The sequence below is a fragment of the Platichthys flesus genome, chromosome 18 (genome assembly GCF_949316205.1).
Source record: "Platichthys flesus chromosome 18, fPlaFle2.1, whole genome shotgun sequence".
Taxonomy (NCBI): Eukaryota; Metazoa; Chordata; class Actinopteri; order Pleuronectiformes; family Pleuronectidae; genus Platichthys; species Platichthys flesus.
Genome location: NC_084962.1, coordinates 14973753 through 14988690, shown reverse-complemented (window position 1 = coordinate 14988690; position 14938 = coordinate 14973753). Strand labels below are relative to the sequence as shown.

At 43.1% G+C, this 14938-nt stretch overlaps 2 protein-coding genes across 4 annotated transcripts; both read left to right on the top strand.

The window, feature by feature from the left end:
* The first annotated feature begins 601 nt into the window (after positions 1-601).
* On the top strand, positions 602-4850 carry cnr1 (cannabinoid receptor 1). Of its 3 annotated transcripts, none has more exons than XM_062410699.1 (2): positions 602-1033; positions 1758-4850. In XM_062410699.1, exon 2 carries the CDS (start codon positions 1778-1780, stop codon positions 3179-3181), a length of 1404 nt encoding a protein of 467 aa, XP_062266683.1. In that variant the 5' UTR covers positions 602-1033; positions 1758-1777; the 3' UTR covers positions 3182-4850. The 3 variants fall into 3 exon arrangements, with proteins under 3 accessions (XP_062266683.1, XP_062266681.1, XP_062266680.1); XM_062410697.1 differs by having other exon boundaries at positions 602-1038; positions 1744-4850; XM_062410696.1 differs by having other exon boundaries at positions 603-1038.
* A 1548-nt stretch (positions 4851-6398) lies between these two features.
* LOC133973764 (akirin-2-like) lies at positions 6399-10755 on the top strand. Its single transcript, XM_062411810.1, has 5 exons — positions 6399-6941; positions 7790-7927; positions 8650-8799; positions 8888-8959; positions 10101-10755. The coding sequence occupies exons 1-5, from the start codon at positions 6770-6772 to the stop codon at positions 10109-10111; spliced, it is 543 nt and encodes a 180-aa protein (XP_062267794.1). The 5' UTR covers positions 6399-6769; the 3' UTR covers positions 10112-10755.
* Positions 10756-14938: the final 4183 nt, after the last annotated feature.

Genomic DNA, 14938 nt, shown 5'->3' with positions numbered 1-14938 from the left:
AGAAGAAGAAGAAGAAGAAGAAGAAGAAGAAGAAGAATTAAATGCGTATCAATCTTTTTCTTGTGTCTTATCATCTCTCAGTATTGTCTGAGTTTTATTTTTAAGTATGCAAATGATTTTTTAAACCTTCTCTTCTTTCACAGTTCTTTCCAAATATAACCACTGACTCACATTCACTCAGCTGCTTTAGTTTGGATCAGAAAATATCAGGAGGGAGAAAAAAGCTTGAAAGGTAAAAAAAAGATGGCGAGGTTGAAGGGTTGCTGCATCAAAACCATGAGGTGGTTGGGAGATTTTCAATTCTGTCTAGTGATCCACACGATAAACACACATGCACTGACAGTGGATTGAGTCTGTGACCTCTGAAAAGCATTAGAAGTTCACGTGGAGGCTTTTTATTTGAAAGAAACGCAGCTTTTTGGTTCCAGCAAAATTATAGAAAAGGGGGAGTTCCTCATGAGTATCTGAGGTGGTTATTCTCAGCTGCTCTTCAATCTTATTCTCGTGCATCGTGCTTCATCTTTGTCTGAGCGCATCCAACAAAGAGCAGCTTTGGGAATTCAAATCAGAATCCTTTATTCTAAGCCTCCACCACCACAACCACCACCACCACCAGCATCAGCACCACCTCTGTTGTCTGCCTTGTTCCTATGCACTTGACAGCCCCGAGGGTTGGGTGAAGATGAAGCTTCATGGAGACACGTGACGGGGCTTGAAGGGGGCGAAGCTTCATAAGTGTGAAAACACGGAGACAGAGGCTGGAGAGAGTGTGGAGCAGCAGCAGCAGCAGCATCCGACCGGAGCCACGGAGCAGGAGCGCGCTCCAACACCGGGACGCGTCTGCAGACATTTGAAAAACTTGTGTTCCAAACAGAACCTGAAATATAGAAAACCACTCGTTATGAACGCACTGCTTTCATTTTAACACAAGTCCGCTGCTTTCGAATAAGATCTGTGCTGGTTCCATGATGCGCTTCTGACTTGGATTAACGCGCGGCGATAAAGGGCGATTCTGCGCACTTGGGAAAATTATGTAAGGTAAAGAAACACTTTTTTTCCCTTTTTAAAATATTTAATCGAGGTTTTTTTATGTGTTTATGTTTGTGTTTTCACCTCCGTGTTGTTTGTCCCAGCATGAAAGTGTTGTCTTCCTTTTTAATATGCGGATTTCTGCTTCTTGTTATAGATACAGTCATGTATAATAACTGCCCATTTGCATCTATACATTGCATCTATCTCTTTACTGTGACAGAAATATGATCATTTTAATTCCAGCATTTTATCGTTTTAATATATCTTCTATTACAGAATAAATTAGCCTTTAGATTCCCTTTGCATCGGTTTTCCAGTCAATACAGGTGTTTATTTGTTTATTGTCAATCTCAGATTTATGTTTTTTTTTTTTACGCTTTTAAAAGCTCAGCGATGAAGATTTTCATGTGTTGAAAGGCAGAGGGAGCGGAATAAAGTATTTGTGAGCTCCCTGACTCCTGAAGAGCAGATGTTGTTCATGTCCAATCCATGAACATTTTACAAACTGTCAATAGGGAATTTTGCATTTCTTAATGTTTGCAATGGCATTTCACGTTCGAGGTAGATCCTTAGATACGGTACATCTGCAAATATTTACTAACCAATAATATCTTGAGATCTGTGTGTGGGATTTTTTTTTTTTTTGTTTGTTTAAATATGAGCATTTTCAGATTGAAAGAAAGCTCTGAAATGTCTCTCACTAATTTGTAGGTTTTCCACTGCAGTGTTACTCTCAGACACAGCCATGAAGTCTGTGCTGGATGGTGTGGCTGACACCACCTTCCGGACTATCACATCTGGTTTACAATTTCTCGGCTCCAACGACGCTAACTACGACGACCCCGCCAATGATGTCGACTTCAAGGGCGGCTTCTCTCTGCAGAAGCCCTTATCGGCTTTCCGCAGCAACTCCTTCCCAGACAAAGTACCTTCGGACGAGGAGCTCATCCTCAAGGGCATCCCGTTCTTCCCCACCAACGCCACAGACCTGTTTGGCAACAGGAGCAGAGATGAGACTGGCAGTATGCAATGTGGGGAGAACTTTATGGACATGGAGTGTTTCATGATCCTGACTCCCAGTCAGCAGCTGGCTGTGGCTGTGATGTCTCTGACTCTGGGTACCTTCACGGTGCTGGAGAACCTGGTGGTGCTCTGCGTCATCCTGCAGTCCCGCACCCTCCGCTGCCGCCCATCCTACCACTTCATTGGCAGCCTGGCAGTGGCTGACCTGCTGGGCAGTGTCATCTTTGTCTACAGCTTTCTGGACTTCCATGTTTTCCACCGGAAGGACAGCCCCAATGTTTTTCTCTTCAAGTTGGGCGGGGTCACGGCATCGTTCACGGCGTCCGTGGGCAGCCTTTTCCTCACGGCCATTGACCGCTACATCTCTATACACCGGCCTCTCTCCTACAGGCGCATCGTGACCCGGACCAAGGCTGTCATAGCCTTCTGTGTGATGTGGACTATCTCCATTGTCATCGCTGTGCTACCTCTGCTGGGCTGGAACTGTAAACGTCTCAATTCGGTTTGCTCAGAGTTATTCCCTCTTATTGATAAGAACTACCTGATGTTCTGGATCGGTGTGACCAGTGTGCTGGTTCTTTTCATCATCTACGCCTACATGTACATCCTGTGGAAAGCGCACCACCACGCTGTGCGCATGCTAAGCCGAACCTCCCAGAAGAGCCTCGTTGTTTACTCAGCAGACGGGACTAAAGTGCAGACCATGCGCCCTGAGCAGACACGCATGGACATCCGTCTGGCGAAGACCCTGGTGCTCATCTTGGTGGTGCTGGTCATATGTTGGGGCCCAGTGCTCGCCATCATGGTCTACGACCTCTTCTGGAGTATGGGCAATGACATCAAGACAGTATTTGCATTCTGCAGCATGCTCTGCCTGCTCAACTCCACCGTCAACCCAATCATCTACGCCTTGAGGAGCAAGGACATGCGGCATGCCTTCCTCACCTCCTGCCAAGCCTGCAGGGGGAGCTCCCAGCAGCTGGACAACAGCCTGGAGTCCGACTACCAGAACAGACACGCCAACATTTCGGCCAACAGGGCTGCAGAGAGCTGCGTGAAGACCACTGTGAAAATAGCCAAAGTAACAATCTCTGTGTCGACTGAAACCTCTGCAGAAGCTGTCTAATTGGTCATCACTGGGGAGACGTGTGTAAATTTCATCCTCCCCGAACAATGTCATCCAACACTAGGATGCAGAAGTTAGATGTTCCAGAGAAAGACAAAAGATCCTCTCCTGAAAGTATTGATTTACATCCTCACATAGACGCTTTAGTGGTTGCATTATTATGTTTGTGAGTGAGTACATAGTGTGCCAAAGTGCCAAATGGTATTGCAAGGTCACAGAAAGGACAGTTTGACAGGATTCTAAAAGACTATCATGAGTCTGCCGTTTACCATAAGACTTCATGATGTCCAGTAAGTGGAGGCATATTATATTTTTGTACTGTGAATCCAGGTTTTGAAAAACAACACATCTTCATTTATGGGACAAGGGGCTACTGACATTTTTGATTAGAGCTGTTTTTCTGTGTCGTTTAGACTTTAACACGTGACTCGCGCCATTAATAAGATAAATCCTTGGGCCTTGACTTTCTACAGGCTTGATGTACAATGTTGAGTAAAAACATTCCTATGTGCTAATGTGGAAGAAAAAAAAAAAGATTGTCGTTAACATTTTGTACTTCTTCTGACAACACTCGACGGGTGGCAAAGAGATTTCGAGAGGTGATTCATGCTCAAGATACGAAAAAATTTAAACGCATTTACCACCATCACTAAATATAATCTACTGACAGGAGATGGAGGTAAAAGAATTCACAGCTTAGGAGTTGTGTGAAATCTCACGCGGCATTTTTCTGTGGCAGAGTGACGATCGTCCCTGTTGTCCATTCCTTTACTCGCTAGCTGTTAGACCTTTTGGAGTAACGTGTCTCTGTTCAAATGTATACCTAACGACTGTACAGTGTTTTTTCTTGCAAGAATAAAAGAGTTCAAATCCACTGGTTCAGCGGCGCAGGCAACGCGACACCGACAGCAGGCTTTGGGCCAAAACTTGAACACAACCATTCAAACCGAACTCGGACCCGGTGTGCTGGACACTACTGGGACAAGCCGAGGGGGTTCCTGCTGCCATCAGATGAAGGACTTTACTGGATTCAGCCTTTGTGTGTGTATGTGTGTACACGTGTTTGTTTGTATGTGTATGTGTGTGTGTGTGTGTGTGCGTGATACCTTGGTGATATGTTTCCAAGCCCTGAGCCTTTTGGATCATTGCAGTGGGTTGTTTTAGTGCTACTGTTGCAGCGGGACGTCGTTTATGAAAACAAAAGCAGCCCATGCACAGGCCTAGTGAAGTACTTTTGACGTAACTCTGAATAATAATTAAAAAAAAACATGTCTGCTGTTGAGTTTCTTATCCAAACAAAGACACAAAGGGTGATTCCAGTGGCCGGGCGCAAGTCTGTGTGGGCACTGTGTGGAAAAACCAACTACTGACCTAACAAAAGAACATGTGATCTTTCTTTTCATTTCTAATATGATGATGTATTATGTTGTTAATCTAAAACAAAATCTCTCACAGCACAATTGTCCTGTAGGCATTTATCTCGGTGTGAAGTTATCCAGACAGCTGTTACTCAGTATGCTTTGCTGCCTTTCGTATTATTGAAGATCAAAATGTCAAAGTGGCTTCTGTACAGTGCTGGCATAATGAAAATTAAAAATAATCACAATCAGTCGAGTGTTTTTAGTATTGCTGTTATCAAACTTTTGAATAAAGTCACAGCTGGTTGTCATTTCGCTTGCGGTCGTTTTGATTGACTGTGTTTTAATGGTGGGGAACAAGAGGAAACAGTCGAACCCTGAACGATGGCCAGACAGAGGCCACATATGATGTTTTACTGCCCCCTGGTGGTAGCGCCAACAGTCACCATTGGCAGTCTCCACTGAGAGAGGGCCTCTCTGGCTTTGTTGCTGTGATTGCTTCATGTAACCTCCAATGTGACAGAGTCAACGTAACTGGCTGCTGCAGCATCCTCTGATAGACACATCTGCTCGGAACTTTTCATCTCGTGGCTCAGAGGGAATCGGGAAATTGCAACATCTGTTCACACAGATGTCAGTAGGATTTTGTCCATTTACCCACCAAATGCTCCCGAGAACAGAACGAGTCGTGAGCCAGGTTTACTGTGCCATGTGTGAGAGGCTGCTATCAGAGCTGGAAATCACTCCTGGATAAACATTCTGGCTTGAGATCAGAGCGGAATTGATGAATTGATTGGTGGGCCGAAAGAGATTACATCGGTAACACATTTTTTGTAAGCATTTAGTTTATTTTTTCAAACTAGAATGACTGAACAATACTCAGTTTAAACTCTAGTTCATGAGCACTTGCTACTTTTATTGGTTTTATGTGAAGGTAAATTAAAAAAATATAACTAAACAAGTATTTTGAAGACATCAACTTATTAGTTATCTTAAAAATACCATTCACATTGTCCAATAGTGTTGGTCAACTTTCCAGGTGGACTTTTCAGGCTATGGAAACAAAAATACAGTTTATCAGAGTTTATCATCATGGATATAATTTATTTTAGCTTTGCTTTAGAACAAGTATTCACTAGTAACATTACCAATTCTTCAGGTTTGCACAGTTGAAACATGTGTGTATACAGGAGTGACCGAGGAAGATCTGCTGATTTAGGGGAAATGTCTCAGTCATGACTTTAAGCGTAACCCAGACTATGTGAACTTGTTTCAAATCATAAACTCCAGGCCAGACAGGGAGTTTTGACAAATTAGGAAACTTCCAATCATCAAGAATTAGAAGAAGAAGAAGAAGAAGAAGAAGAAGAAGAAGAAGAAGAAGAAGAATATCCCAAAGTATTTATCTTACAAACCCACATACAGTCTAATTATCAGGAAGAATGATGTTTTCTGAAACAAACAAAAATATGTCTGAATTAAACCATATTCACAATTTCTGATGATAAACCACATTACTGCTTAGACTTCATATTAAAAGTCCAAAGACTAAATAACTTCTCCAGGGATTATAATTCTAATTCCAATGCAAATTAATTTGAAACTGATCACAGGCCAAACTGGGATAGTTTTGATATAATCGTGAAACAGAAACTGCTTTAATGTTGAAGTTTGATGTGAAATTGAAACTTGGTCGTGATTGATTATTGGAGGGTTTTTCCAAACAAAACAAATTTGAAAAAAAAATGACGCTTTTCTTGGGTTACCGGGAAATGTAGTTTTCAAGCGGATAAAAAGAACCGACGCCAACGTGGGCCAAAACTACAAGTACCAGCAGGAGACGTGTTTCTCGCGCATGCTCACAACAGTCCAAACTGGAAGGTGATAAAAGCGAAGCCTCAACCGTAGCTTCTGGTTCGTTGAGGCAGTGCCGGTAAATCTACGATCATCAGAGTAACTACAACGTTTAACCTGAACCTCTTCATCCAGTTTGAGTTCACGTTTATCCAGCAACTTGAATTCGGGGACATCGATCAGCTCAAGACACGAAGAGACGATTAAAAGTCTGTTTTCCTGTCGACACCCCGGAACCGCTGATAGCTACCGACGGCTAGCACTAGCAGAACAGACCGTGGCCCTGGTGGCGAAGTGACAAGACAACAGAAGAGTGCAGCCTTTTTGTGTGTTTTTTTTGTTGTCGTGTAGCTCTTTGCTCGTGTGTTTTGTTGTGATGGCGTGCGGAGCGACGCTGAAGAGGAGCCTGGACTTCGACCCGCTCATGAACCCGGCTTCCCCGAAGAGGAGGCGATGCGCCCCGGGCATGTCTCCGGTGTCCTCGCCGCAGAAGTACCTCCGGATGGAGCCCTCGCCGTTCGGAGAGGTGTCGTCCAGACTCACCACAGGTAGAAGATCCACTTTTTAAATCAACGTGTCGGCTCCAGTAACCGATTCATCACATTTAAACCCCCTCTAAACGTTTGCTCGCTAGCATCGCAGGGTTAGCATGTCGGTGTCGTGTGGATCCAACCGAACTCCACTCTCAAAACTGTCAAAGTTAGATAAACGCTGCTGGTGTTAATGTTCTTTGTCTATAAACGCGTAATAAACTTTGTAATGTGCATCTCTGTAGACCCGTTGTGAATTCGGCATTGACTGTAGCACAGTTTATGAACTGAGACTGGACAATATACCGTAAACAGTCATGTTAGTCTTTGTAGAGACAACACTCTTGTTAAATGTGCGAATGTCTTAAGTTTAACGAAGGTTTTGCTTGGGACTGGTTTTGGTTTAAACTCTTTAGTTGAACCAGAGATCACTCGATAAACAAAACTATTTAATACAAACCTGAGATGGATCCACCATGTTTATCTCCTCATGGTTCAAATGCAATCTATCAATATCTATGTGGAACTTTTGCTATATAGTTATTGGTGTAAATTACATAGATTATTGATGTTGTTCTGTGCTGAAGTGCTTTGACCCTAATGCTAGTGTACAGTGGGTTTTATATAAATTAATCATACAAGTCATAGGTTACCTATACAACTGCGTTGCTGTTGAAAGTCATGAGTGGATCTTCCAGAGTTTGATCCTCTCTGAATGGGACGTCTCTTTTAAATGTCCCAAGTCCTGATGTTCCTGGCTGCATCAGTTATATAACAGTGGATTGTGCCTCGTCTTTGTCTCGGTACGTGTGTAGCGTCCTCGGTGTCACTTTATCTAACGGAACGGATGCATTTCTTTGTTTCAGAGCAAATTCTACACAACATCAAGCAGGAGTACAAGCGGCTGCAGAAGCGGCGACACCTCGACAGTGCTTTCCAGCAGCAGGTGGACGGCTGCTGTCCTCTGGACGCGCACAGCCTCCACAGTGGATCGGCACTACCAGGTAGTCACATCGTATTCAGGTTTACTATTCGAAGGGTCATGTAAACAGTTGTCAGCCATTTTGTAAAATAGACATTCTTAACCACAAACTTCAAGAATGTAGTCATTAAAACCAGTTATATCACATAGTAGCTCACAAAATCACTGAGATATTGCGACCAACTGGTTGAGTTCACTGACGTCCGTCCATTCTGAAACATAAAAGTTGAGATGTTTTCTTTCTTTCATGTGAGCATGGGAATTTCCGGGGCTTTAGCCAGCCTCCCACACGGAGGAAGAGGAGGAACAACTACTCCTCCCTTTTTAAATTTCACTTTCTTTTATGTGATTGTTTCTTTATCCCACTTTCTAAATAAAACAAAGGTGGAGGAAGCTCTTCACAGGAGGGTTGATGGATCCAGATATTCGCTGGTTATTCTCCAGAGTATGTGTTTTAGGTTTGGCATATTGTAAAGCCAATCTAGGCAGACTTTGAGATTCATTTATTAACCAAAACTGACGTTCGTGTGTGTAGGGTTAAAAGAAAAAAACAGGTTGAACATCAATTTATCTCATTCTGTTAAAATTGCCAGCACACAAGGGCTCTTAAATGAAAAACACATATGTATGATACATATCTTTTGACCGTAAGCATTCTTCCAAACCCGCTTGGGTATGTTTAGAGACTGACAGCAGTTGCATGGTTTTGAATAATTGACTGTTGGATCTTGGTTCTCCTGGCAGGTACGTCCTCGGGTGCCTCGTCTCCCAACAGGAAAGAGCAGCCCTTGTTTTCCCTCAGACAGGTTGGAATGATCTGTGAAAGACTACTGAAAGAGCGAGAGGACAAAGTCCGCGAGGAGTTTGACGAGTTACTGACGACAAAGCTCGCAGGTACGAGTTGGTTTTTAGACAGGTTACAGAATCATATTTGCGTTGATTAATCCACAATTTATGCCAATAAATGTTTTCCTCCCAACAGAGCAATATGATGCCTTCGTTAAATTTACACATGACCAACTGATGAGAAGATTTGGGGAACAGCCAGCGAGCTGTGAGTACATCTACTGTTTTCAAACACTTGTTGCTCTTTAAAGGTCTCGTATGCACGTCTCTAGTGTTCATATTTTTTCCAGAGCCGACCGTAGCTTGCTATCGAAGATGTCGCTAAAAAGCATTAAATACAATAAATGACATGAAACCCAAGTAAGGATGCTAAGTAGGAAAACTCCATAGCAAAGTCAACATCTCAGTGTTGTCACTTTAAGGACCAGCTGTTCCTCCTCCGCATCCTCTTGATCCCAAAAATATTGAATCCACTTACGTGTATTGTTGTACTGAGACATCCATGATCTATACGGCTGATCCTTTGAGTGGAGCCGATCTAGCTGACCTCAGACAAGAGGTGAGGTATAAGCTGCCAGTCTGCTGCCGGGCTGACGAATACGTAGGATTGAAGTAAACAGGTTGCAATGTAACGTAACCCGCATGTCTTTGGACTGTGGGAGGACACTGGAGTACGCTGAAGAAACCTACACAGGCGCAAGGAGAGGATGCAGACTCCACACATAAGGGCCCCAATAACTACTGCTCCACCATGTCGCCCTCAGACTGAGGCAGATAGACTTTAAACCTCATTGCAACTGTTAAAATAACAAAGGGGAATATACAATTTTGTGATAAGTAAAGAATATCTCTCGAAAAAACTGCAACTTTGTTTTGCCAAACAATCAAATCCTAATCAGCCCTGTTGGGGGAGAACATGGTTCTTCATGTTATTTCATCTTTTGATTAATACAAGTGCACCAGTGAGAGTACTTTGTGTTGCTTGGCTGCCCTTGTGTACACGAGGACAATAGTCGAGTCAGATACATTTTTATAGCACATTAGAAAGAGTGGGAATTGAGCCAAAGAGATTCACAATCTTGGGAAATTAAGTATTAGGGTATTTGCCCAAACTCAAGTCCAGATGAATATAACAATACACGCTATCTGCTTGAATATAGTCTAGGTTCCTCCAGATACTCCGAGATCTGGTCAAGGAGGACTGAGTGTGCTTTTACTGAGAGGAAAGATTGCACTGGGCCAAACCTCATTCCTGTAACAGTCACAGCGACACCTTTTGTTAAAGCCACTTCCTCCATAGAAATGCGTTGATAGTAATCTTGATGTGTATTTCTTGTTCTAATCCACAGACGTATCCTGAGTTCCAGCCTCGGACATCGGGGGGGACGGGACGACAGACGACAATTTGCTGCAAGCCGCTCCATGGACTGAGTGGGTCTAGTTGGACTTTTCTCCTAGCTGTGCCATATTGCCTCAGTGGACTCACTGCCTCGGGATCAGTTAGCGGCCTCCACGTTTGCTGTGTCTACCAGAGTTAGGAGGAAGGGCTTCCTGCTGACAACATGTCCAGACTTTCTGTCAGTCCACCAGTGGCCTCTTAACTGGCGCCTCAATATTTATTTGGCTGTGTTCTGATGCCTTCATAAAAGGCCGACTGCCACCACACACTCTGCCTTGTTGATTTTATCTTACTCTCGGATTTAGTTGATTTTACAAAGATTTTTAGTTGTGCAGCTTCTCTATATGTACATTTTGTAAAAGGGATTGGACATAGAGGGGTGGGACATGAGGCCACGCTCAGACTGGACTCCAGAAGTGGGTATTTTTTCATGTTTTGACCTGTATTGGTGATTACTGCTATTACATTTATATACACTGTACTTTTTTATTTTTATTTTTTTGCTCAGCTATTGTTAATTGTACCAAAATGTCATGGTTTTATTTGCTGTTGGTATAAAGGGGCTTTGATCTAAGAGAAGTGAATGAATAAAGTGTTTACATGAATGTTTGGCTGCTGTGGTTTTCTATTTTGAGAAGACAGGGTCGGCACAAAAATCATAAAAAAACAGGGATTTGTTCTTGTTTTGGATTCGTGCAGTAGTGAGGCCTCACCTGGTTTGTGCATGAAGTGGAAGTCAACCTGAGAAGCTAAACTTGCACGAGTACACTTAGAGGACAGAGAGACAGCTCACCTTCAAAGTAAAAGTTCAGGAGGCCGGAGGTTTGATTGAGTGAACCTTGCTCCTTGTTCCAGTTGATGGGAACAATGTAATTTATTCGATCACTAAATATAAACTAGAAGGTTTATTTGGGTTAATTGACAAACATCCGCCCTCTATGATAGAACTTCTTCTTGTGGATCATTTCATCTGCCATTTTATTTATCCTAAATCATCAAGCTTCAGGTTTCTGTGATCTTCAAATGGCTAAACTGCCAATGTTAGAAAAATATTATTTGTGCAACCCAAAATATTAAATAATAGCTTTTAGAAGCCAAGGAATCCAGATCGGAAAGATCTCAAAAATAAGGAAGTGGGCCATTGACACAGTTTCAAGGTTTGTGTTTTACTTTTAAAAACACTGGAGGGTCCTGGCCGACTTCAACAATTCATAAAATGAAAACAAAGTGCAAGGACCTCAAAATGATTAAGAAATCCTAACTTAGAGAAAAGTCAATATGAATCAATTTTTCTTTTGGTGCAACTTACCCTGGGCATCAATGAATTATGGTCCGTTCACCTTATCTGAATTGAATCATTTAACTTGTCTTTGTCTTGGAGTCTGGGTGTATTTCTATACATTTTGATGAGTAGTTTCTACCAAAGGTGATTGTTGTACATTTATTACTTAATGAATTATAATGAATCACGTTTTATATTTCAATGTAAACGTCCATTCAGGGCAACTGGCTGGCAGGCAGTATAAAATACTGAAATTGTTTTATATTTAATACATTATTAAAACTGAACCAACTCTAGTAAAGATCTCATCTTCTCAATCCATTGGATCCTATGTTGGGGCTATTCTTTTTTCATGTGATTTCCGTTTGAAGAATTCTCTGTCCCAGTGTGGGTCAGTTGTTGGCCACGATCACAGGTGACAGTAAGAAAACACAACTCAACAGCAGTATTTTAGTGTGAAAAAGAAAGGGAGCAAAGTTTGTGTAGTTTTTCAATGTCTCCACATGGGGGCAGCCTTGTTATTTTAAGTTTGTCAGAGTTCCTCTCCCTGTCTCTTGGAAGATGTTGGAGCTTTAATGTCCCTGTGCATTGTGTATGTTGTGTTGGCCTTCCCCTCTTGCAAGTGTGCGTTTCAATGTGCTTCTCTGTGTGAACTGGACCTCATCACATTTCCTCATTTGCCTCGTGTCTTGGCCGCAGACGAGTGCTAACAAAATTCCAAAAGCGTCCGTGAGTACATTTCAGTGAGCCTCAACACGTGTGACCATTTACGTGCCAACATGTGTATTCATGTGTGTGTTCCCATGCATGCGAGTGCATGGTGGGGGTTCAGAGGGTATGGATTATTCCACCCTGGGCCGTATTCAGAGGGTCCAGCCGAGCGTGAGGCCGAGAGGAGAATGGAGACATTGTTGTGGTCCAGATGAGTGTCAGAGGTGCCTCAGAAAATGGATTCACTCATGGGGGGTTTAACAGAAACACACTTGCCACAACCGCGTGACCCCTTCAGACTATATGACCGTGCTTGAACCCCCTTCCACAATAGTGAGGGGATTAAATGTATCAATTCACATGGTCTGGGATCTGCATGTGGCTCATGCAGGCTGTAGCTGATGTTTGAAATTAGTCTGCGCTTAAATACAAGTGTAACTAAAGGGGGGGATTCCTAAAGATTGTTATAGGTGAACCATCGTCAAACCGAAGAATCTGGTATAACATCAGTTCAGAATTCTCCGTCATAACACTTCTTCCATCCTTTGTCCCAACCACCTTCTTCCTGTCCTTATCTCTTTTCCTCCCTTTTTTCTCTCACACCCAAACATCTGGTTTGTCTCTGCAAAGTGCTTTCACACAAACCCTTCATCATCTCCGGTCGTGGCAGGAGGAGAAGTTCACGGCAGCGTTTCCCCTCTGTGATTTACTCACGAGCCAATGAGAGGATGACAAATGCTCAGTGTCACAGAAGGAATGAGCCAGTGGCCCCTCACGCTGCCCCGGCCCCCGGGACCCTTGGGGGACCAGGGGCTTGCCGCGGCGTCCTTACCCTCAAAAGTGTTACACTATTTACGGACCCTCCTGGGTGTGCATGGGTGCGTGATTTACGGCTCTCCATCTGCTGGGACATTGTTTTCGATGCTCTAATGACATGTGGTTAGAGACACTAACTGTGCTGGGGCGATCACCAGTAGGATCATGGGAATTGATAAGTGGTATTTAATGTGGATAGTTTGGCTGGGGACTGGGAGCTGGATAACAAAGTGTGGATTTATGAATATCAGAAGTGGTTGAAGCAGCAATGTTGGATATTTGAGAACTCCAGACATGGACAAGACGAGTCTCCTTGAGACAGAGTTTGTGATTTATGAGTATGACTAACTATTACAAGGGGAATATATCGTATATCATGTCTGACTCAGACAAACAAAGTCTTGCAGGACAAGACATTGACATCCACCATGCTTTACAATAAAGTTGCACTATTACACAAATTTGGATCAAATGACTGCGTAATGAAGGATTCACTTGTGGGGGTGAACCCACAGAAAATCATGAGCCGACTTGTATTTCCAGGTTTTGCTTTAACGCCCGACTCTTATTCACTGTCTTCATCACCACTGTTGTTGTTGTACTCGCTTGTTTTAAACAAAAACAAACTTTATGCCCAGCACCAAACAGTAGATATACACATTTAGCAATATATGCGGCTGTGTAAACGTATTCACTGTAGCCTGTGTCAGTGATTTGTTTAAAATGTGGAGCTAAAAATGTAAATGTTGTAGGTTCAAGCAAACATCGGGCCTCAGAAAACAACAAATAAGTCAAGCAACTTTTATTTATCAGACCCCAAATCAATAAATTTACCTCAAAGGGCTTTAGAATCAGTCCAGAATAAATCCTCCAGCTTCTTGATTCAGATAATGAACCTGTAGACCTCCAATGATCTCCACTGTATCTTCCTCATGAGGAGCACACCGTGCTGTGGGTATTGACAGGTCTTTACAGACTGTTTCATGTCTCGGCTCAAGGTCTAACCGTTGCTCATATTATCTACTTATCTCCTAAATGAAGGTTAAGATGCTGGAGAAATGTTTTGTGGGTGAAAAAGGCAAAACAAGTTGTCCGTCAGTGTGGGGCCACTTTTACCTCAGAGATTTGAGAGGTATTTCTATTCAAACTCCCAACGACAGTTTCTTTGAAATGTCACTGACTTTGGATATGAGTGTCAGTTAAATCCCTTAAAAGGAGAGAGAGAGAGAGAGAGAGAGAGAGAGTCCTTTTGAGATAATGCCACTGTAGAAAAGAAAGATTTACTTTGGGGGGAAAAACGAGTGAAAGAGAAAATAAGAGGCTAAGCAGCGCTCCAGCCCGATCCCACAGATCTTGGTTAGGTTTCCTTCAGACGTTGCCTTTTTCTGGTAAACGGCTGGGATTCCTGATCCCTTCCCTCCAGGGGAGTACAAGTGCATGAATAGCTAATGTTCCAACGAGACCTCCCCTCCGCTTTCATTTGCTGCCAGAGAATTTCTTCTCCGCTGTCAGAGAAACAACAATGTGAAGCCTCCACGGTGCATCGGTCAGAAACTCGAGTCGTATGAAACTGTAGTTGTCGGAGTCAGACGTCTGGAACAACGGGCTCCGGGTTTGTGGAAAAAAAAGTGTGATTTATGATCCTTTTGGCGAATGTTGAGCGAAAGCATAAAAAGCTGAGCTCACTGGTACGGTGTCTGTTGTAGTGGTTGGATGCTTTAACACCATTACAGCCCATAAAACCGTCTCTCACATGATGATCCGATCAGGGGATCAGGACAGAAGCAGTAGTGATCCAGATCGAAGCCCCTGGAGGATTAGCCGATTTCGAGGTAATTAAAGGGGGAATTCAATCGAGCTGACCTTTATGACTCGTGCCCATTATGAATGTCTAATGTGTCCATAGTGCCCGTCAAGTGAGGCATTTGGCCCCGTGCGCGATAAGCGGTACACATGACATTGATCTGCTCACCGGCTCA

Excerpts from the sequence above, each read along its gene's own strand:
- LOC133973764 (XM_062411810.1), top strand. The coding sequence starts at position 6,770 with ATGGCGTGCGGAGCGACGCTGAAGAGGAGCCTGGACTTCGACCCGCTC. Across the intron at positions 6,942-7,789 it reads GTCGTCCAGACTCACCACAG|AGCAAATTCTACACAACATC; the intron begins GTAGAAGATCCA and ends TCTTTGTTTCAG. Across the intron at positions 7,928-8,649 it reads CAGTGGATCGGCACTACCAG|GTACGTCCTCGGGTGCCTCG; the intron begins GTAGTCACATCG and ends TTCTCCTGGCAG.
- cnr1 (XM_062410699.1), top strand. The coding sequence starts at position 1,778 with ATGAAGTCTGTGCTGGATGGTGTGGCTGACACCACCTTCCGGACTATC.